This window comes from Melitaea cinxia, chromosome 2 (genome assembly GCF_905220565.1).
Source record: "Melitaea cinxia chromosome 2, ilMelCinx1.1, whole genome shotgun sequence".
NCBI lineage: Eukaryota > Metazoa > Arthropoda > Insecta > Lepidoptera > Nymphalidae > Melitaea > Melitaea cinxia.
In genome coordinates, this window is record NC_059395.1 from 7,534,637 (window position 1) to 7,558,928 (window position 24,292).

General features: G+C 33.2%; 1 protein-coding gene across 1 annotated transcript; it reads right to left on the reverse strand.

Moving 5' to 3' along the window:
* Positions 1 to 2,878: 2,878 nt before the first annotated feature.
* LOC123660131 (juvenile hormone esterase-like) lies at positions 2,879 to 19,900 on the reverse strand. The gene is made up of 4 exons (XM_045595237.1): positions 19,683 to 19,900; positions 4,459 to 5,753; positions 3,440 to 3,616; positions 2,879 to 3,237 (listed from the first exon to the last, which is right to left on the reverse strand). Exons 1-4 carry the CDS (start codon positions 19,875 to 19,877, stop codon positions 3,204 to 3,206), a joined length of 1,701 nt encoding a protein of 566 aa, XP_045451193.1. The 5' UTR covers positions 19,878 to 19,900; the 3' UTR covers positions 2,879 to 3,203.
* Between the last annotated feature and the right edge of the window lie 4,392 nt (positions 19,901 to 24,292).

A 24,292-nucleotide genomic window follows, 5' to 3' on the forward strand; every position in this document is an offset into this window, starting at 1 on the left:
TCTTAGTCATTAGCTTCAGTATAAAATTGACAGGTTATTAGTAGACACGTTTACTTTCAAACGTAGTTGCTGTATAAGTTTTGGTTCCTGCATTACAGTATCATTGACCTGTGATTAATCTATAATTCGAATTTACATTATTCGATCTCTATTTGAAGCGAAAAGCGATTTATGTTTTAATAATTCATTAATTATTTAAATATTTAATTTAAAACAGGGTTGTTCAAAACGAAACCTGTGTTAACTGGATCTTAAAAGCAGAAAAATGACACATGAAGAACACGAGGCACTGGGTATGTATTGTTATGTTTTACAAGAACTGATTAAGTTTCAAACGATTACCCCACGCACAAATATAAACAAGACAGATAGATATAAACAGATAACAGATGAAAGTTTGTGATGTGTTATTTCAGTTTTCAAGTGAAATTCCCCTGAGCAATAATTTCATCTGCTTGCCAGTGATAACATCGATTTTTACGTTTTGATATTCAACGCAAAGTAAAGCTATGAATTAAAATAACATACTAAAAAAGCTGTAGAAAAATAATAAATTTCATTTAAGAATTTCTTACATACTGTGAAAATTGAACAAACATATGGCTAATCGTACTTTATTTTTATTTTGTTTCAGAGGATATTTTTGACTTCTTGGATGATGATAGAAATGTTAGAGGCCGTGAGGTTAGACGCGGTAAAATCATTACTCGTGGCGGTGTTACAGTTCATCGTCGACGAAGATTGCTAGATAGAAACAACAACAGACGGGCTCGATCTCGTTCACGGAGTCTGACGTCCAGGGATAGATCTCGATCACGTGAACCTCCTCGATCTCAGACTAGATCAAGACGAAGTGTATTCTTTTATAGAAGAACTAGATCAACTTCACGCAACCGATTTATTTTAAGAAACTCGTCCCCGAAAGGAGGAAGAGAACTTGGAATTAATACTATAGACATGTTAGCACTACTGCACTCAAAATTAAGAATTGCTTTTGTTATAATTTGTGCCATTTTTATTTTTATAATTTTCAGGTTTGCTAATATGTGACGGATGATTATACTTAGGTGCTTAACCTTTATTGTGACATTATTCACTTATTTTTTACTGTTAGTTCATAAGTGTTTGTAAAATTCTTGTTTAAATTTCAAAATGATCTGTTATATGTAAAGAATATTTTTGTAATTATGAGTTTGCGAGAATAAAGCTTTCTTTTTATAATAACTTGCTTTTTTCTATCTGTTTTATTTTTATCTAATTTATACATTGCTCAAGCCAGATAGACGAACAATACGACGTAATAAACTATTTATTGCGTTATCTCGTTATCTTACTGTATTCAGATTTCTTTTCACAAACAGTTTTACCGATTTTTTTTTATCACTCGTGTTGTAAATAATCATGTAGTTCGCCTGATGGTAAGCAGTTGCCGAAGCTTCTAGACGCCTGTAACACCAGGAAAATAACAAAGCATGCCAGAGCTTTAATCAATATTGATTATGTACTAAGTTATTTATGAAACACTTTTTCGATTCTTATGCGATAAAGGTGCAATAGAGATAAAAGTTAGTTTTTTATAACTATTTATACTTTACAATTAAAATAAGAAATATTAATTTTTTTTTTATTTTACCCTTAACGACGTGAATTGAATTACTTCTCTTATATACATAGATTTCCTATAAAATATTAAATATTTCCTATATCTGATACTATGTTGTTTTATTACTTACTAAGTTATGTATCCTCCACTAAATTCTAACTATACTCAGTGTTCGTCAACAATGTAGGTATGTATACTGAATACTGTTAGCGTTATTCTAGTTTCAAAACTTTAACCATTGATATTTTTAATAATTGTTATTGTGTTATTAATTTACATACAGTTATTTAGATAAAAATAATGAATTTGTGTTTAAATCGTTTTAAAGGAAATGCTAAGTGACGCGTTATTTTGGTCAAAAATGTCTATTTGTCAGTCGTTAAACGTCAGTTCGCATCGTTTGTTGATCTTGAAATCGAGATCGTTTTTACGTAAATTTGTTCGAAAATAAAGTGTGAAAGTTAGTGAACGGAGCATATGAGTGCACTTCCCGCAGCACCGGCGTTAAGGTGGAGTCAGACGCGAAGCTCTAAGGTATTGTAATATCCCTGAATCACGTAAAGTTAACCTCAAAACTTCAAACACGATATCTTCGTAACCACGGGGTTTACGCGAAAAGCACACTACGAGGAGGGTAAAAAACCCACCCTCCCCCTCCCTTCACCCCTCTCCCCCCAGGACCCCATGAATTTGAGGCCGATTATGTGAAACATTACCGAAAATTTTATATGTGCTTAAAATTAGTTATCAGATCATATTTTATGTAATCACATCTAAACCTACAGTATAAAAACTTTAAATAGTGGGAAAAACATCATTTTCTTTACTTTATCTCCATTTTGTAAAGGATTCTTATAAAATGTTTGGAACAGGTTATCAGATAGTACGTAAATACTTATTGTATCTCGGTTTGGTGGCATCCAATCATTAAAATTATTACAGTCTATACAGTCCACTGCTGGACATAGGCCTTCACAAGTTTACGCCAAAAATAACGTGAACTCATGTGTTTTGCCCATAGTCACCACGCTGGGCAGGCGGGTTGGTGACCGCAGTATACTGGCTTTGTCGCACCGAAGACGCTGCTGCCCGTCTTCGGCCTGTATATTTCAAAACCAGCAGTTGGATGGTTATCTCACCATCGGTCTACTTTTTAAGTTCCAAGGTGGTAGTGGAACTGTGTTATCCCTTAGTCGCCTCTTACGACACTCACGGGATTTCTAACTTTATGTCCTGTGAGTAAAAAATTAAGGTTCTAATAATGAAAACAGCAGGTTGTGAAAGAAAAAAGATTTTATTTGCAAAATTTAGGCTATTGACAAAGTAAATGATGCGCATTGAATTTAATAAACTCTGATCCTTCCCCAATATGGCGAAAGAGGCCTATGCCCAGTAGTGGAATATTACAGGCTGAAGCGTAGGTACTCTAGAATTGCTCTAATCAACAGCTAATTTTAGTTCTGTTTTCGTCCTTTTTTTTTTGTCCTGTTTTTCAACACATATTTTCGAAAGGGAAAACTTTAATACAATATCAATGAGTCTGCTTATAAATTTAATTAAGTGGGTACACATGATATTAAAACTAAACTTGAACTCTCCATCATAACTCTATTGGGAATTTCTCTGCGGTATTGCTGTAAATTAAAAATTATTATTAGTTGAATATACCTTAGACGTATATCAAGTTAATTGAATATCAGATAAACAGAACAACAAATGTAGATAATTAATTTATAAATTTTAATTAAAAAAAAAAAACATTTTCGATATGAAAAATATAAAAATTAAACGTTTTATTTTTTAGAAATATTTCATTAAAGTTCAGTATGCAGATACCGTGGCGGATTCGGGGCTACAGGATAACGATAGTATTTGTCATAAATGCTATCCCATAACAAAGCTCTTTCTTTAATAGGATGACTCATTAGTTGTACTGTTTTATTAAGAGCCATATACGGTGACCAGTCTGCGCCCACTGGCGGCCAATTCGGCAGATTGGTAGCTGTAGGTTTTCTGTAACAAAAGGAGTAACTTCTCTATCTACATTGTAATAAATCATTACATTATATTTATAGTACGCAGTATTTTTTTTGTTTTCTAGTTTTTTTAAGGACTTCTCAAAAGATGAAAATGTCACACTTAACTTTTCGATAACTATAACGCATCTTGATTGCTTCAGATATTATACAATTTTAGTGTTTAATAAAAGCATCATTACATCATCATTACAGCCTATACAGTCCACTGCTGGACATAGGCCTCCACAAGTTTACGTCAAAAATAACGTGAACTCATGGGTTTTGCCCATAGTCACCGCGCTGGGCAGGCGGGTTGGTGACCGCAGGGCTGGATTTGTCGCACCGAAGAAGCTGCTGCCCGTCTTCGGCCTGTGTATTTCAAAGCTAGCAGTTGGATGGTTATCCCGCCACCGGTCGGTTTTTTAAGTCCCAAGGTGGTAGCGGAACTGTGTTATCCCTTAGTCGCCTCTTACGACACCCACGGGAAGAGAGGGGGTGGCTATATTCTTTAGTACCGTAGCCACACAGTACTAATAAAAGCATATTTTACTATAAACATTATTATAGAATAAAACACTACTGAACGATAACACTTACTGAAGCCTTATTGTGCATTTTTCTTTTTCCACCACAATTTAATGTAATATAAACAGACTCAAACGTAAAGCAACCATACAGTTTATTAAGTTGATTTTAAATTATATCATAAAAACTCGTGTAAGGACTTATAGTTTTAGTAGAACTAGGAAGAAATTAAGTTACATTTAGTTTGGTATAATTTAAGTGTTACTAAAAATAAATTAATACTTAAAAATATTAAAAATAATTAATATTTACCCTGTTGTTATAAAGTTTAACCAAATTTCTCGAATAAACTTTTTTAATTCTTGTTTTTCTAATGATATACGTTTTTCATCTTCTTCAATGCCATCCCATAGACCATCAAAAAAGGTAGCTGTTTGAGCACAATGAGGCGCACCACGAACTGTGGTGTACGGTATGACAGGCGTATCAGCCTCAACGTACGAATACTCGTACAGATATATTTGATCATTGCCAGCTTGTACTTGGTATTTCACAGTTCTCAGCATAGGATATACGAAAAAAATATCTGAAAATAGGTCTACGTATGGCAATATATGTTCGTTTCCTATTAAGTCGTCACCAAAATAGAAACGTCTTATCCTGTTAGCTACAGCTTCCCTTTCTTTTTCATCTTTAAATTCCAAATCACTTGGTAAAAAATTCGAAAATTTCTCATTCATCAGATGTTTCCAAGAGTCAAAAAACATTATACGCATCGATCCTTCCTTATCACTAAAACCATAAAGCATACGATATTTTGGAAAGTCGCCACTTTTCAAGACATTGACTGGACTATCCTCTAGAAATCTTTCCTCACCCACGTCACGCTCCACACAGGGTGTCATCAAAATTAATGAGTCAGTTCTGTTTACAGGGTCAGCTGAATTTAAAATTTCTATAGGCACAGTTTTGTAAAAATCTTCCAGGGCATCAAAATCATCTACATTATGAAAATTCAACATCTTTGCATATATTTTTGCTTGTTTGATAGGGTCTGACTGACAACCTAAAGAGGCTGTGTTAGAACCACTTTCTGGAATTACCTTTTTAAATAAACCCACTGCCATTTGTGATATTGAAAGTAGATCGACAGCGGTAGATCCAGCGCTGTAGCCAGATATTGTAACATCATGAGGATTACCACCAAAACTAACAATATTCTCTTCTACCCACCGCAAAAGAGCAACCTGATCTTTCATTCCAGCATTGCCTGGTACATCTTTTGTGCCTAAACAAAGAAATCCGTGTGCCCCTAATCTATAATTAAACGTAACTGCAATAATCCTTTTGCTGCTTACAACTTTCTTAGGAGTGAATAAATCTCCCCATCCTACGGAAAAAGCTCCACCATGAACGAATACAACCACTGGAAGTTTATCTTCAATTGTTTCAGGTACATAAACATTTGCAACTAGACAGTCTTCTATAGGAATTAGAGTGGTGATTTTTTGATTGGTTATTATATGAAAGAAATTGCTTTGCGGACATATAACTTTTCTATCCACAGCCTCAAATATTTCATTCCATATTGGTGGCGGCAGCGGAGCCTAAAATATTCAAATAAATGTGTTTAAATAAGATTTATTGATTGCGTTATATGACATTAACTGCACAATAAAAATGTATATCTAAATTATATTTCCATTTATTAGAGAAATAACTGTGGTAAGCTATGTTGTAGAACTTAATAATAATATGATTAATCTTTGACGGTTCGCAGGAAAGTGGACAAAAGGTGCCAATCAAACCACTAATTGCAAATTCATGCGACGTTTCGATCCTTTATTGGACCATTATCAGGCATCTAAAATACATACAAACATTGAAGAAAGCCGTACAACTAATTAATCCATACAACAACAAAACAAAGAGAACTAAACCAATAAATAATGTATATTTTTTCGTTATTTTATAATAATTATAATGAATACTGTTATAAATATCAAACAATATATACCTAAACCACTAATTACGAATTAGAATAAAAATATTTTAATTCAATTCCATTGTAAAAGTCGCATGCATTAGATAATTTTGTACCTACCCACATCTGACCGAATACAAAGTTCCCGTCAGCAAATCATTTATAACAGTTAATCTAAATAATAAACTTTATTATTTTTGTACGCAATTTTTAGTTTTAGTTAATATATATAGTTTTTTGTTTTGTTGATATGAAATAATCGTAGAAAAACTTTCAAACTCAATATTTAATTCACTTCATAAATAATACAATATGATTGAAGTTTCCTTTGATACTAAGTACGTAATCTATGGTACCATTTGACGAAATAGACAGATTCAGAATGTTATGTTTACAATATTCAATGAAATTTGACTTATAAATCTTATGGCTCAAAATGATCACCGATTATTATAGTTAGTTAGTGATAAAATAAATCGTTTTACATACTGGTTTGACTTATAAATTAGACGACGGTCATATTTAGTAAGTAGACTGGGTACGGTTGAAACAATTTTATTTATATCGTCTATAATTTTGTTTTTGATAAGCCGATCGATGAAAGAGTTATATATTGTTAAAATAAAAGAGTATGTTTCTATTTACAAATAATTAAATATGTCATCATTATTTCTAGACGTGTTATCATCAATAGATATAACGGGTCGCTGTCTGTACCTTTATCAACGCAGATATCACCCAAAACAATGATTGTCAGAATTTTTGTCTTTTTGTCTGTGCGTTTGTGCACCTTAATCTCTGAAACGGATTAGCCAATTTAGATGTGGCTAATATATTGTGGTAAGCTTATCTTAACATTTAGTGTTTGTTTCGTATCAATCGGTTCATAAATAAAAGAGTTGTGCCAATTTAAATAATCACGTTGAACATAAAGTCACTATTCCACGCGGACGAAGTCGCGAGCACCGCTAGTTTTTAATATTATCTCAAATTTTTAAAACAAAATCTGGCTTCTTCCAACCGTCAAATACCAGAGTCGGTTGAAACATTGACTGAAATCAAATGAAACAAATTTAAATAATACAGAATATTATATTAAGACATTCTTTGTTTATTGGCTATTTAAACTCAAAGAATAATTATGGAACAATAATAATCAGTATTTAAAATTTTAAATTCTTATAACGCTATTTTTAATTTTGTTACAAGTTGTGCTTCAGTTAGGACATTTCTGTTCATTTCCATTACCCGACCTTTCAGCTCTCATTCCTAGTCCGAGATGTTAATAACTTTTGTTTAACGGTTGGCCTACAGAGATGACTTTAGACTTCGTAAGCCAATTTTCGCGCCTTCTTCTTTCTCTTTTTCTGTTGTAGGTAGACTTAAATATCTTATATATAAAATTCTCGTGTCACAATGCTAGTTAAAACACTCCTCCGAAACGGCTGGACCGATTTTTATGAAATTTTGTGTGCATATCGGGTAGGTCTGAGAATCGGCCAACATCTATTTTTCATACCCCTTAATTATGAAAGGGGGGAGGGTTAAGGGGGTTAATAACATATATGGCAAAACAACGTTTGCGGGGTCAACTAGTATAATATACTAGATCGTTCAATAAGTCCCGAGACTAACCTGGAAATGGCGCATATATTAAAAACTCTTTTGATTTTTAAAAAGTACTGGCTATCAATACAAGAATATGTGTCAAATTTTTAAAAATGGAACAATATAATTATTGATTTTGAAACATTTAAGTGACGCTACGGTTGTAATTTCGATACAATGGAAAAAAACGAGTTTCGCGTGTTGATAAAACATTGTTTTTTAATGGGAAAAAATACCGTTGAAGCACAGCAATGGCTTATAAAATGTTATGCAGGATCAGCTCCCTCTAAAGCAACCATTTGTCGGTGGTATGCCGACTTCAAACCCGGTCGCATGGACACCAATGATGGGGAACGCTCAGGTCGTCCAAATGAATCAGTGACTCAACAAAATATTAACCAAGTCCTCAAAATCGTATTGGAAGATCGGAAGGTAAAAGTGCGAGAGATAGCCGAGATAGTGAAGATTTCAGCTGGTAGTGTTTTCACTATTTTACATAAAAATTTGGCCATGAAAAAGCTTTTTTCTAAGTGGGTGCCGCGTTTGCTTACAACTAATCAAAAGGAACAACGTATCAATGATTCAGAGCGATATTTGGCGCTGATGAATCATAATAAAAAGGATTTTTTACGTCGGTATGTAACAATGGATGAAACCTGGATATACCATTTCACTCCGGAATCCAATCGGCAGGCAGTGGAGTGGAAAGCGGCTGGTGAAAGCCGCCCGAAGCGTCCAAAGACTCAGAAATCGGCCGGTAAGGTTATGGCGTCTATATTTTGGGATGCGCATGGAATACTTTTCATCGACTACCATGAAAAGGGGCAAAATATAAATAGTGACTATTACATGTGCGTATTGGAGCGATTGAAGTACGAAATTGCGGATGAACGGCCTCACATGAACAAAAAGAAAGTGGTGTTTCACCAGGACAACGCGCCTTGTCACAAGTCCGTGAGAACGATGGCCAAAATTAACAAATTGGGCTTCGAATTGTTTCCTCATCCCCCTTATTCGCCAGACTTGGCCCCCAGCGATTACTGGCTGTTTGCAGACCTCAAAAAAATGCTTCAGGGTAAGAAATTTGACTCAAATAGTGAAGTTATCGCAGCAACGGAGGCTTATTTTGAAACCAAAGACAAATCGTTCTACACACATGGGATAGAAAAGTTAGAAAAGCGTTGGAGGGACTGTATCGCTCTTGGAGGAGACTATGTTGATGAATAAAAATTAATTTTATAAAAAAGACCTTTTTTTAGTACTTAGTCTCGGGACTTATTGAACCACGTGTTAAAGCTCTCGATTATAAGAACAAAAAAGTCTATCCGTGTTTCGTGTTCGTGTGAAATCAAGCTCCGAAATTCACATATGTAGGTACTTATGAGGATTTGTGTACCTTAAAACTTTATTCATCCTTAGAAGTCTTTGTTATGCTTACTTTCGACATCTAGAAACCAAAAACATATAAATATAGTTTTTAAATCCTACCCATTACCCATTTTAATTAAAAAGAACAATAATAATTGCAACAAAAACTCATTTAACACATTTAAAAAGTCACTCAATACTGTTACTTTTGACAAATTCTATAAACAAAAAATATACTTAACTACTTTTCTACCTTCTAAAGCGTATTAAGTAACGATTTAATAGCTCTTGAACCTAATTAAGTGGTCTTTAATAGCGCATTAGCTAATAGATTCATAGTTCGTGAATTTTTCGGAGAAAGTTTTTCCATAAGTTAATTTTTTTATACAGTATGGTCATTACATTGCAGAATATCCTAATTGCAGAATGCTATATTTAACATCTCATAAAAGCAATCTCACAACATTTTCAGCTATCTCTGAGGAAAAGAAAATAAGGTGCAACAGGAAACCACAAATCCCCGATTTTAATTTTTTTTTTCTAATCTAATCGTGTCTAATCTAATCTACCTCAGTTAAATCAATCATTACCACAATCAAAACCTGTACACCATAACGAGTTGACAGCAGATAGATAGTTTATACGATACATAATAATTTAATAGCGATATAGAAAAGTAAGCAAATCAAAAATGTAAAAATACACTACATCCTACATTACCTTGAATCTTTTGGTACCAGTAGGCGCTTTGGCGTATGGAATACCATAGAATACTAAAATATCTTCATTAGGATCCCTATATCCTCGCACGAGACCCTGTGCTGTGACCATCAATCGTGATTCAGTTTCTTTAGACAAAGTATGGCCAAACAGCAAAATACTGATTTCTACGCCAAACCACAACAGCAAAATACTAGTTGCTACGCCAAACCACATATTTATACGACCGTTTATCTTCTAATATATAAAATTCTCGTGTCACAGTTTTCGTTGCCATACTCCTCCGAAACGGCTTGACCGATTTTGATGAAATTTTTTGTGCTTATCCGGTATCTATGAGAATCGGCCAACATCTATTTTTCATCCCCCTAAATGTTAGGGGTAGTCCACCTCAAAATTTTATTTTTATTTTTTAGACAAAATTTTTAATTTCTATTTTTTTATGATACAACATTAAAAAATACATACAACCCTAAATTTTCAACCCTCTACCATCAACCCCTATTTTTAATAGCGTTTAGCGGCAAGACAACGATTGCCGGGTCAGCTAGTGTAATATATATTTGAGTGACTCTCAAACATTTATCCTCGCTATATATAGTATTTCTTTTTTATCAGTGATTTGCAACAATAACAAACAACTGCATATCGTTATCTCTTGTCTATTAAATATTATTGTTAGAGCAATTTTCATTTTTGTAAATATATCATTTTTTTTTTGTATTTTCTTATACAAACCTTGTTGCAACATTACTTAATGCGCGCACATACACATTAGCTTTTGTTTTTTTTTTTTTGTTGTATATACAAAATTATTATAGTGTATTAATAAATATTTAAGTTAACAGAATAGGACTTAGGTAAGAAGTCTTACGTAACCTACGTAGTCACAGCATTAGTTACTCTTAAAGCCTCTTTCACTAACTTATATTATCTACCTCTCAACTTCCGTTCAGCTCACCTGATCACACTTTTCGTAGTGCCCTCGTCAGGTATTCACCAGTTTACTCCCCAAGTCAATCGTGCTTAAAGAAGTTTTATATCAAAATCATTATTATAATAAAAGTAGGAAGGTTTTATATATATAGACTAGCGCTTGACTGCAGTTTCACTTGATGATAAGTGAAGATGCAACCTAAAATGGTGCGCGCTTGCCTAGAAGATGTCTATTCACTCTAGATTTGAAGATATCCAAGTTATAATTAGTTGGAAAAACGGAAGCCGGAAGGGCATTCCAAATTTTTGCGGTGCGTATTTAGAACGAGGAAGCACAACGTAAAAGCGTAAAGCAAGGTATTATAATGAAACAACTTTTTCGGATTTTATCGCGGTTTATTAAGTTTTTTAAATGCCCGACGTTTCGGATGCTTTACGGCAACCATGGTCACGGTAGGACTGTGAGGTTTGAGGATGTGGTTTGTAGCTTGTAGATAGTTTTGCTATTCGCTGATAGACGTTATTGTAACTATTTATAATAAGGTGACTTAATTATTCTTTGTGACCTTTGAGGTTAAAATATGAACAGGAATTTTTAGAAGTAAAACTTCTTTTGGCGGATGAGGGTAAAATTTTTACGGATGAAACGCAATAACACACTAACGTAGTAAAAGAACCGCCTAGCGTGTACTATAAAAACTACAAAGGTTGTTACGTTAATATCGATAGTATTACGTTATAAACTAACTAGATGGCGCTGGAACTGAAATCTAAAGCTTTAGATTTGCATAAATATAAACGAGACTTAAATAGTAGTTTGCCAAAGAAGTTTCACTTCTGACATGTGTACTTACTTATTTTGTACGCACGCACTTTCTTAAAACAGTCTTTTGCGTTTTTTCATTTACTGAATATTAAATATCTGGTCTTATTACCTTAATGGTTGTTTTCTTCAATATTTCTCTGGTGAAGCTTCAAACATTGAATTTAGTTGTCGACGGTATTTCGGATATTTCTTAGCAAACATCGAATTTGTGAAACACGTAATATTTTTCGGTTAATTCACGGCTTATTTCGCGTATTTTTCCTTTTTTTTAACTTCAATTTACAAACTTTTATATGAAAACACAGTTATATAGCATAGTCAATGTTAACAAATTAGCTCACGCACCGTCAATTAAACACGCGTCATCAAAGATTACTTAAAAAGTTCTCTTTATTTCTCGATCACATTTAAATGTGACTACATGACAAGTATCTATTAGTTTTTGATTAAAAAAAACATCAGAATCGGAGCATCTATCAAAAAGTTATGAGTGGAGTGACGAAAAAACAGTCAAGTAAATACGCATTATTAGTTTTAGATATAACTCAAGTACCCGCATAGTTAAAGTTCGAGGAGGATGAATCGCTTTTTCTGTTAGCTTAATAATTAAGGAAATTTGGTGTAAAATTTGAGTTTACTAGTTAATCCTACGTCAATAGTTAATCTAACTACTCAGTCAGTGATTGTGCAAGTTTAATCAAAGTATAGTGCTAAATTTTTAGACGTATTCTAATAATATTGCGGTATATTCGTTGGTCGCATTCAAAAAATCAAAGTGACTTCGTGACCGTGAATACGTCATGTGACAGTGACCTTTGCATTGTTTAAGTTACTTGATCGAGCATATGACTGTCTAATTCGTCGGTAGCTTATAGCGTTTCGTTGGTGTATTGGATATAGTAACAGGTTTAACGCAACGATCGTGCTGTTGCACGTTCAAACCCCAGCGTATTTGAATTATTTTTTTAAATTTTCTTTATATATCTTATTATCAAATTTTATTGACCTACAATGGAGTTTGCTTGTTGCGTGAAATCTACTTGTGAATATAACGATCCTCTTAAATGTACATTCTGTGAGCGTATCTTTCACATTGCATGTGCGCTGCCATCAAAATCACCGAATTGGGATCCTGACGATAACACGAGGCTGTCGTGGCAATGCCCTTCTTGTGTTGGCAGTTCTCCACGTAACAATGACGATGACACACCTTGCCGCTATGTAACTAAACGCCCTAAACAAAAGTTAAAAAAGAGTATCGCGAATGTTACAAACAAAATTGCAATAACTGAACCAAACTTAAGTATTGCACAGGTTACGATAGAACAAATTCGTGCCATAATAAAATCAGAATTTGAAGTAGCTTTTTCGTCATTCCAAAAAACTTTGATGAGTTAAGGGCGGAAATATCTACACTGCGCGGTTCTATGCAGTTTCTTAGTGATAAATATGATCAGGTCACCAAAAGGATAGAAACTGTTGAAGCGAAAATTAAACCTTTACAAGCTGTTAAGTCTGACTGCTTGGACTTACAAAGTGTCGTCACTTCGCTTCAGGTAGAAATAAATAAAAACGAACAATGGGCACGTCGTTCAAATATCGAGATTGTTGGAGTCCCGGAAACAAAGAATAAAAACTTACTGAATGTTATTAGCAACATTTCGAAGGTCGTAGATATTAACACTTATGCCGAAGCGGATATTGATTTTGTCACCAGAGTTAGTCCTAAGAATAACGATTCGAAAAAACCTAGACCGATCGTTATTCGCTTTTTGTGTCGTTATAAAAAAGATGACTTTTTGGCGAGGTTGAGAGAAAAAAAGAACATAATATGCAGTGACATAGGTTTTGTGGGTAACAGCAATCGCATATACTTTAATGACCACCTAACTAGTTCCAATAAAATGCTTCTTCGCAAAACAAAGGAGCTAGCTCGAGATAAAAACTATAGATATGTATGGATTAAGAACTGTTCGATAATGGCACGTAAAAATGACACGAGTTCTGTACTGCATATTCAAACTGAAAAGGATTTAAAAAAGATGTAATAGGTGTTGATAATGTATACATTTATGTTATTTTATATTACTGTATTTTTTGTTGTTCGATAAGTATTACTGATAAATGTTTTAATTTTTTATTCATTTATTTTGAGAGAGAGAGGAAGAATTTATTTAATTTTATTATTTATGTAACGTTGTCTGTTGATTGTTCCTACACAAGGCTAGATTTGCATAAAAGATATTTTTTAGTCTTTTTACTCGATTTCCATATTTATTCAATTAATAATTGGGAAGTACTATTTTACTTTAGGACCAATGGGATGTATTTTACTACTAAATTTTGTAATATATTACTATTTTTAATGAATTGTTGCTGGTCAATATTTTAATATAGAAAAATTGTAGTTTTGATGCATATACATTATTTTTTATTTTATTTTTTATCTCTTTATAGTTATTAATTGTTCTAATGGATTCCAAAATTCTTGTATATTACCAAAATGTTCGTGGGCTTCGTTCAAAAACCACTTACTTTTTTTCCCATGTGCTTAATGTCGAATACGATGTTATTTGCCTGACTGAAACATGGTTGATGCCCAGTGTATTTGATTCCGAGCTCTTTGACTTCAGATATTCAGTGTACCGCTGTGATCGCGATTATGAATCTCGAAATGAAAAGCTGGGAGGTGGTGTACTGATTGCTGTGCGAAAGGGATTGACTGTTAAGGATGTTGTTGTCCAACCGTCTACTAAAACTTGTTCATCGGATGTAATTTCCATTTGTATTGGCGTTAAATCTAATAATAAGCCTACAGACTTTCGAGTATATTGCTGCTACTTCCCGCAGTGCTGGTTACAACGCGATGACCAATTTAAGTTTTACGAACAGGTGTCTGAATCAATCATTTTGCACCCCAAAGATCTTTATCTTTTGGTCGGTGATTTTAATATTTCAACCGCTAATTGGTCTGTTGATCATACAGGCACTACTAAACTATCTCATTTGCAACAAGGTTCACATGTTCAGGTAAACTCGCAATCGACTTTTTTGCACATAAATAATCTGAACCAATTTAACATAGTTCCTAATTCTAATAATCGATATCTGGATTTGGTAATAAGTAATGCTAACAGTGTTTTAGTGAAACAGTGTGAGTTTCCACTAGTTAAAGAAGATTCACATCATCCGGCTCTGGATATTGATTTTACTTATTTAAAGTCTATCTTACGGATGTTCCGAGGGTTGTTAAGCTTTTTAACAAAGCTGACTACAGTATTATTAATAAAAAGTTGTCTGAGGTTAATTGGCTGGAATGTTTGAATTGCTTGGATATGGAAAGTGCTGTTGAAGTTTTTTATAATATTATCAATAAAGTTATTGATACGTTTGTTCCTACTAAGGTTGTACTTGAGCATAGAAAATATCCTATCTGGTATTCTTCTTCTCTTGTCAAGGTTATAAAGGAAAAGTTAAAATTTCATAAAAAATGGAAAATTTACGGTAACTATAGGGACTATTGTACGTTTAGGATGCTGCGTAAAAGACAAAAAACGGTTGAAAACGATTGCTATAGGAAATACATAAATCATGCTGAGAATACTATTGCTAAAAATTCTAAATATTTCTGGACATTTGTAATACTGAATTGCCTGATATGTTTTATCTGGATAATTTTTTACAAGTGATGGACAAGAGATTACTAATCTCTTTAACAGCCATTTTTATTCATCCTTTGAGTCAAATTCCGGTATTTCTTCGTCTAATAGTAACGACTACGATATTCATACTTGCAACAACAGTTTAAACCTGTTTTCTGTTGATATTTCTTTGTCGATGGTAGACAAATATTTAAATTCTTTAAGTCTAAATAAAGGCAGTGGCCTTGATGGGATACCTGCTATATTTTTGAAGAGCTGTTCTGACAGCTTAAGGTTTCCCATATATTGTCTTTTTTCTAAATCTTTGCGAACATCTATAATAACTTCTCAATGGAAAAGATCTTATGTCATACCAATCCTTAAAAGCGGTGATAGACATAACACAAAAAATTACCGCCCTATTTCAAAGTTAAGCTGCATTCCGAAGATGTTTGAAAAGATTATATACGACATTATATTACCTATTATAAGACCTACGATCATTACCCAGCAGCATGGATTTATTAATAGAAAATCAACGGAGACAAATCTTTTGGAATACATTGATTTTATTTCATGTGCAATGGACAAAGGTTTTCAGGTTGACGCCGTGTACACAGATTTTTCTAAGGCTTTCGATAAAATATCTCATTCGATTCTTCTTGATAAATTGAAATACATCGGTGTACACGGTGACCTTCTGCGTTGGATTGAGTCGTACCTTACTAACCGTAGTCAAGCAGTTACTATAAAAGTATTTACTTCATCTTTTATTCCAGTTCCATCCGGGGTACCTCAAGGATCCCATCTTGGCTCTTTATTATTCAACATATATATAAATGACATTACTTCAGCTTTTAAGTGCTCCAATTTCTTATTATACGCGGATGACAATAAAATTTTCAAAATTATTAAAGACAACAATGACTGTATAGACCTTCAGAATGACCTAGTTCGGTTTAGTAATTATTGTTCGGTGAACACTTTATTTATAAATTTAAAAAAATGGAATGTAATAACTTTTAGTAGGAAGCGTTTTTGTATAAATTATTGTTATAAACTGAATGGCGAAGTGATATCGAGGGTTGATGTGGTAAGAGATCTTGGAGTTATTATTGATTCCAAATTACTCTTTGACGAGCACGTCGATTGTATAGCTAGCAGAACCTATCGTATGTTGAGATTTTTGCTCAGGATATCAAGCATGCTTCCACCCACACACTTTTGTATAATGCATTTGTTAGACCTATTCTAGAGTATGCTTCTACTGTTTGGAGTCCTCAGTACGGGTGTCATATTTATAAAATCGACCGTATACACGACAGGTACCTAAAGACTATAACAGCAATCTCTTCGGAAAATTTGAATGTTTTGATAAAACCTATGTCGGCCGTTGACCGGTATGTTCAGCGGGATCAAGTACTGTTGTATAAGATTGTGAACCAAGAAATTGACTCGTCATATTTGGTTTCAAAATTAAATTTTAAGTGTCCACGTTTAAATTCTAGACATAAAATCACATTTGACATCCCAGCTACAAGAACAAAATTTTGTAAAAACACGTTTATTAACAGAAGTTGTGCCCAGTACAATAATTTGTTTATAAATATTGACATTTTTCATCTCTCTCTCAATAAATTTAAATTGCATGTGATGAATTCGTTGATTGAATGTATCTTTGATGGATGTTATGATATTCGTGATGTTCTTTTTAATTTGATTTTATTTTTTGATTTAATTTAATTTTGATTTTAATTGTAGCTCTGATCCTTAATTATTTGAATTGTGATTTTTTTAATTTTTTTTTTAATTTATTTGTTTCATAATGCCCGTAATGATTTTTGAATTTCTTTATTGATTACTTTTTTTTTCTCAATGGCTATTAATCAATTTATAGTAATGTTTTTAGTATTATTATTAAGTTTTTGATATTGAACTATTAATGTGAAGCATCTCTTCTGAACTTTGTCATATGTTCTTTTTTAATATCGGAAACTATTTTTGGTTAAGTGATACTATTGTGTTGTGTATTTCTGTATATTTATGTAATACCGTTTGTTTCCAAAATAAAATAAAATAAAATAACTCAAAAAGTACCTGTCAGATCTCGATTAACTTTAAATGGGACATCGTGACAAGCAACTTTTGATTAAAAAAAAATCATCGAAATCGGTCCACTCAGTAAAAGTCCTGAGGTAACATACATAAAAAATACAGTCGAATTGAGAACCCTCCCCTTTTTTTGAAGACGGTTAAAATAAAACTGCAAATAGGTATTCGATGATATGATACTAACGAGCTAAATAAATAAACGCTACTTCGATTGATTATTTCTAATATTATTATATATTGATAATAAACTGATTTTTATTGATAATGCTAATAAAATTGTATCTATACTAATATTATAAAGCTGAAGAGTTTGTTTGTTTGTTTGTTTGAAAGCGCTAATTAATCTCAGGAACTACTAGTCCAATTTGAAAAATTCTTTTAGTGTTAGATAACCCATTTATCTAGGAAAGCTATAGGCTATATATCATCACGCTGAGGCCAATAGGAGCGGAGCACCAAGAAGAATGTTGAAAAATCGAGATATTTTTTCCCTTTGAGAGCTACCGCTGCGTGCGCTGCGTAAACAGTTAAAGTTTCACAAATTATTAAAGTTAGCGTTAGCCCAAAGTAACTATTCCAAGCGGACAAAGTCGCGGGCAGAAGCTAGTACTTGATATTTTCTAAAATTTCATTTAGACATTGCTTTCACTTGATTCATAAGAAATAAAAAAATCGATATAATAATAAACTGATTTCTCATAAAGTTTTTAAGGAATAGCTGTAGTGGTTAATATTTAAAGACATTAAATTAAATTTTATATCAAAATGTTTTTAATTACTTTCTTATAATTGAAGAAATTTAAACAAGTGAAAGCTGTTAAGGGTATTACATCGCTGAAACCCAAAAAACAACCTAAGTTTAAAAAAATTTTTTCGTTGAATCCATATGTGTATTTATTATACATAAAAAATATATATGTTATATTTAAAATAGTGATAAATAAATTGTATTGTTTGATTTTTTTATAAACTCATCCCAATTTTAAAAAATAATTGCATTAAATAGGGTTTTTTTTTCATCATCATCAGTTCAGCCTATCACAGTCCACTACTGGACATAGTCCTCCACAAGTTCACAAGGCGCGTTGGTGACCGCAGGGCTGGCTGTGTCGCACAGAAGGCACTGCTGCCTGTCTTTAGCGTGTGCACTTCAAAGCCAGCAGTTTATATTATTAAATTAAAAAAAAAAAACAAATTTCATTAAAGCCCCGCGAGATCATTCCCGCAATGTCCGTGATGCACACTCGGGACGCGAACATCAGTACCCTATATCACATTAGTTGGTCTATGATCACTTGATCAGTGTCTCGACGACTCTAGTAACGAGTGCACTGTACGTGCATTATTCTTTGCAAATAAATTCGAAAAGTTTGCAATTTTAATGATTTTTCAAATAAACAACATTGTAGATAGTACATATATAAGTACTCCATAGAAACTAAGTTTGTAAATATGTATTTAAAGTACTTTGTAATTTTGTTTTGAACTTATCATAGAGTAAGTCCGATTAAGACTAAATACAAAAACAAAAGTAAAGTGAAGTGTGGCCGAGATACTACCTATTGCTTAAATAATAATGGACATCAATACATGTAATAAAAATGTAACGGCTCTTCTATATATGAGAAAAAATATTACCCCAAAACAATGGATTATTAGAATTTTTGTCTGTTTGTCTGTGCGTTTGTGCACGCTAATCTCAGAAACGAATTATCTGATTTAGATGTTAAATTTCATGTCAATCGCCTATATAATATGCCTAGCCAAAAATCACAAACATGAACATGTAAATACCCAAACCACGGCGGTGGTGTTTATAATCTAAAATAAACCAAAGGATATATCAAAAAAATGCCAAAGTCACGATTCCACGCATACGAAGTCGTAGGCGCAGCTGGTCCTAAATATTTTCGTTACTAAAGTATTACTTACGTAGGCGAGGTGAATCACTTATATCAAAATAATCAAGAAATAAAATAATAAATAAAGATGTGAGTAACTCGTACATGATTTATATAAATGAATAAAATAATCTAATGTAAATAAAAAGAAAAAAAAAGTAAATTAATTAGCAAATTTTTTTGTCTTTCAGAGAGCTGCGACACATCTGTTTTCTTGCATAATCTTCAGTTCCTTCTGATGTGTATGATGTTTTATACGTACGCATGTTGATAGATAGCGCCAAACTAACAAATAGTTGCACAACGACAAAATCTTCAAGGTCATTGAGCAATGTAATGTCATTTTCCAAGGCCGACAAATTCATTTTTAATTGCGTAGGCGTTAAAATGATTGTTACCGTATACTTCTATAATATTTTTTTATACTTTTTATAGTTTACCTTGAACTTGTCCTGGCCGGTTGGCGCTGTTGCATAAGGAATACCGTAAAAAACAAATACGTCTAAATTTTTATCTTTATACCCACGCACGGGACCTTGAGTCAAATTCACTATTCGTGATGGAGTAACGTTACAAAGAACTAAGGAAAATAGTCCTAATATTTTAATAAACCAATACATTATCACACAATACATTTGATGCTTCTAACAGACAATTAGTGAATGAATGAAATAGAGCTAAGTTTAGGTGCTAAGCGCCTTAACCAGTTAATATAGACATTGTATTTTCCTGTTCATTCTCTTTAACCTTTTAAGCTGTAGCATATATTTTTTTTAACACGTAGCACTGGCGCCCCACGTTGGGCGCCAGTGCTACGTGTTAAAAAAAATTGTTTGCTGGGTTAGAGAGTCACCCACAACTCCTAACACGAGACACAAGAGAGAGAGTAAAAAAAAATCCTACAGAATCTTAATTTTTTTTCAAAACACACAAAACCACCCTACACCAAAGCAAAGCCTAAACCTATAAGAACTACAATGACTCACCCACAATTAATTGCACTCAGATCTTAAGACGGCGAGAGAAACCAACCCAAAAAAGAAAAGAGCAAAGAGGCAAAAAGGCCGCAAACACTCGCCCTGAGGCTTATATACCCTAGCATACCCCGCGCGTCGCGACACAACTACCCCCTAAGGTGAACCGCGACGTAATACAATACGAGGGTATTCCAAAATTAAATCAGTCGCCTAGAAAAAGTAAATAGCAACGCTAATGCATAACTGTGCTATTATACATCAGCAGGAACGAAACCAGGCGCTATTAAAAATATATGCTACAAAGCATTGAACTTTTTTAACACGATAGGTATTAATATATTGAAAAATCCCCTCGCCGACGAAGCTGGCGGAAGTGTGGGTCTCCCAGCACGGTCAGAACAAGCCAGAATACCCACTCCCTCATCGCCATAGTGTGGCACCACAGAATCGCTTTCGCGTGCTACTATGATGCCCCAAAGGTTGGTTGCCTTCGCCTACAGATCGCTCACGGCCCTCGTGAGAGATCTATTTCTCCGGTGGCGGTTTGGAGTCTAAGTTTGAGGGTAAAGTAGCGCGGTGACTTACCCCTTCCCTATGTACCTACATCCTGAAACGAATTCAATTTGCTAAAAATGGTTCCAAAATGTAATTCGTGTGCTAAAAATGTTAGAAAAAAAAGTTTTGGCTTAGTATATAAGAGATGTGAAAAATCGGTCCATTCAACGCCAGTATCCTCGGAAGCTCAGTAAAAATCAACTGAATATATAATTCATAATACCATTGGACGCCGTGTTGGCGCAACGGTCACAGTCATGGATAGTACCTGTTGCGCTGACGATTACAAGTTCGATCCCCGCACATGACAAACATTTGTATTGGCCATATAATAATGTTGAGTAAAGGTCAATATTGCCATGGTTTAATAAAAATATATATTTAACCTCAGTAACATGAGAGATTCAAAGTTGGAGAAAAGATTCAAGTATTTATTTATTGCATAAAAATTACAAAAAATTACAAAATATTGTTACTACCATAGGAATAACTACACTTTCAGAATAAAATTAAAAAGAAATTATATAAATCTAAAAAAATATATTTATTTTTTTATTTTTTTTTTATTTGGGAAACAAACAATTATCACAACACTATTCAATAAAAACAATATAAAAATAACACAAATCAATCAAGTTTCCACAATAAAATTATAACAAACACTTGACAATCCATGATAAAAACAAAAAAAAAAAAAAACTAAACATAAAGTAAACACAGTAATTAACAGTTAAAACAATTGTTCACAAAATAAAATTTTATGTAAACTATTCTTATAATTACTAATTTTCATGTTGAATATATCTAAACTCTCAGTATGCTCATTATAATTCCTACAGGCACGCAGCAAAAACACATTTTTGGCATAATCATTTCTACAACGGGGCACGAAGAACAAAGATTGATTTCTTGAGCTAAGACGGGGACATTCAAATAAAATTTGGTAAATCATTAACTCACTCCATCCTAAAAATATCGCTGAAAAGTTGGCAGCGGATATTCACGAGGCTGTTAACAAAATTATCCCTAAGTATAATTTTAAATCACAAAAAGATACATCTTATATAACCCCCCCCCCCTGGTTAGCATACGTTTCAGGACCAAAAAACTCCCATAAATATTTTAAACAAGATAAAGAAACTTAATGGAAGAAAAGCTCCTGGTTTAGGTGGAATAAAAATGATTGATATTAAAATGGCATAATAAACTATGCCATACTATTTTCAACCTTATTAAACCAGCTCACAGACTTGTAGTTATCCGAATAATCTGAGGGCAGGATGCGTACGTCCTGATTTTAAAAAAAGCTCCAAAAGTGACACCTCCAATTATTGTCCTATAACCCTTCTGCCGGCAATTAACAAAATATTTAAATATTTATTCAAAATATTTTTTCATTTGCGCAAAAATACGTAACTTTTATAAAGAAAATAATATTATCAGCTAAAACCACACCCGACCGATTTCAATATTTTTTTATAATCGAAATGTCGTGCGTTTCGTGTGGTCAAATTTAAATTTGATCGAGTTCTGACAACTGGTTTTTGAAAAATTTTTGATAACGCGTATTTACTTACTAGACACAATTATATAAACATCATTGTGGTTTTTTGAGATTTGACAAAATATATATATATATAGAATCTGGATCTCGGAAACGGCTCCAACGATTTTCATAAAATTTAGTATATAGGGGGTTTCGGGGGAGATAAATCTATCTAGCTAGGATTCATTTTCAGAAAATGTCGTTTTATCCCTGTTTTTAGGGATTAAAAAAAAATATCGTTAGAATATGAAGGTAAATTTCGCATTTGTCAATTTAGTTGCAATAGCTCGGCGGGAAATCGGCCAGTCGGGATCAAGATCATGGTTCAAATCCCCATGTCCCTGATCATTTATTTTTTCTTTTTCTTTTTCTAATTGCACTCGTTATTTGTTATTTAAATAGGCTGTTCTTATTTTTTATTATTATGTCGGTAAAATCGAAAAATATTATTCATATTTTATCATTATTATTTTTTAATTATTTTTTATTTTTGATTTTTTATATTTATTTATATTTTTTATTATTGTCGGTAAAAAAAATATTACTCATATTTTATAAATATGTAATTCGTATTTAAATGTGATTTTCAGAAAAAAAAACACGATTTGTTGGAGCGCCTGTCAGTTTTTGAGAAGCAATTACTCTCAATCTTGTAATTGTGTGTGACACGCGTTGGGGCAACGGTTACGCCATGGATTGTACCTGTTGCGCTGGCGGTTGCGGGTTCGATCCCCGCACGTGACAAACATTTGTATTGGCCATACAGGTGTTTGCCGTGGTCTGGGTGTTTTTGCAGTCCTTGTGGGTCTCCCCACCGTGCCTCGGAGAGCACGTTAAACCGTCGGCCCCGGTTGTTATCATGTACACCTGATAGCGATCTTTACTCAGCACACTGGAGCAGCGTGGTGTTTTAAACTCTGATCCTTCTCCTACATGGGGAAAGAGACCTATGCCCAGTAGTGGGATATTACAGACTGAAGCGTTGTAATTGCGTATTTTGTATCAATTTTTAATTTATCGTTATTTTTTATTTTTATTTTGCGTAAATTAATTATTAATAATTGTGTTTGCAGGCAAACGAAAAAAAACCGATTTCAATTATATCAACAGGTAATACAACGTATGTATACAAAAAAATAGTCAAGAAATACCCATTATCAAAGATTACTCCAAAAGTTGTAATCAGATCTCGATGAAATATGACCACATGATAAACATAGGCCTTCGATGAAGTTAAAAATCATCAAAATCAGTACACCCAGTAGTATGTTAAGTATTATGTAGTTAATGTAAAATTATGCGGATTTTCAAGAGTTTCCCTCGATTTCTCTAGGATCCCATCATCAGATCCTGGTTTCCTTATCATGCTACCACACCAGGGATATCTCCTTTCTACCAAAACAAGAATTATCAAAATCTTTTTATAAACGACGAAGTTATCCCCCAACATACATTAAAATATATACGAGTATATACTAGCGACCCGCTCCGGCTTCGCATGGGTATAAAATATAATTATAGCCTATGTCATCATTCACTGAAAAAATGATTAAAATCGATCCAGTAGTTTTGATTTATTTATTACTGTCCGTGGCCCGCACGCGTTAACTTTAGAGTAAAAGCCGGCCGGAACTGCCGTAAACGCTACGTATCGTAATTTATAAATCTATAATATCTTCAAAAATATGCATTTAAATCATTATGATGTAAAGGGCCATATAGATCTATATTAAATCAACAATGTATTTAAGGTATTTAATTAGATAAGGATCAATGCTGTATTGGTTAAAATCGCTTTGAAAATTAGCCATTATTTGTCGTAAAAAGTAAATGACAAAAATGTGGTTAATGTGGTGTGTTATTGTGGGATATCCATAAGAGATAGACATATACCATAGCGGAGTTTTCTGTAGAACTTTTCAATGTGTATAAATACTTAGTACATTATTTTGATAAATCTCGTAGGGTTCAG

What these genes read in the sequence shown, in the direction of transcription:
- LOC123660131 (XM_045595237.1), bottom strand. Translation starts at nt 19,877, where the DNA reads ATGTATTGTGTGATAATGTATTGGTTTATTAAAATATTAGGACTATTT. An exon ending in TTAAACTTTATAACAACAGG is followed by an intron (nt 3,617 to 4,458) that starts GTAAATATTAAT and finishes CTTTTGTTACAG; the next exon opens with AAAACCTACAGCTACCAATC. An exon ending in GTAGCCCCGAATCCGCCACG is followed by an intron (nt 3,238 to 3,439) that starts GTATCTGCATAC and finishes TTTAATTTACAG; the next exon opens with CAATACCGCAGAGAAATTCC.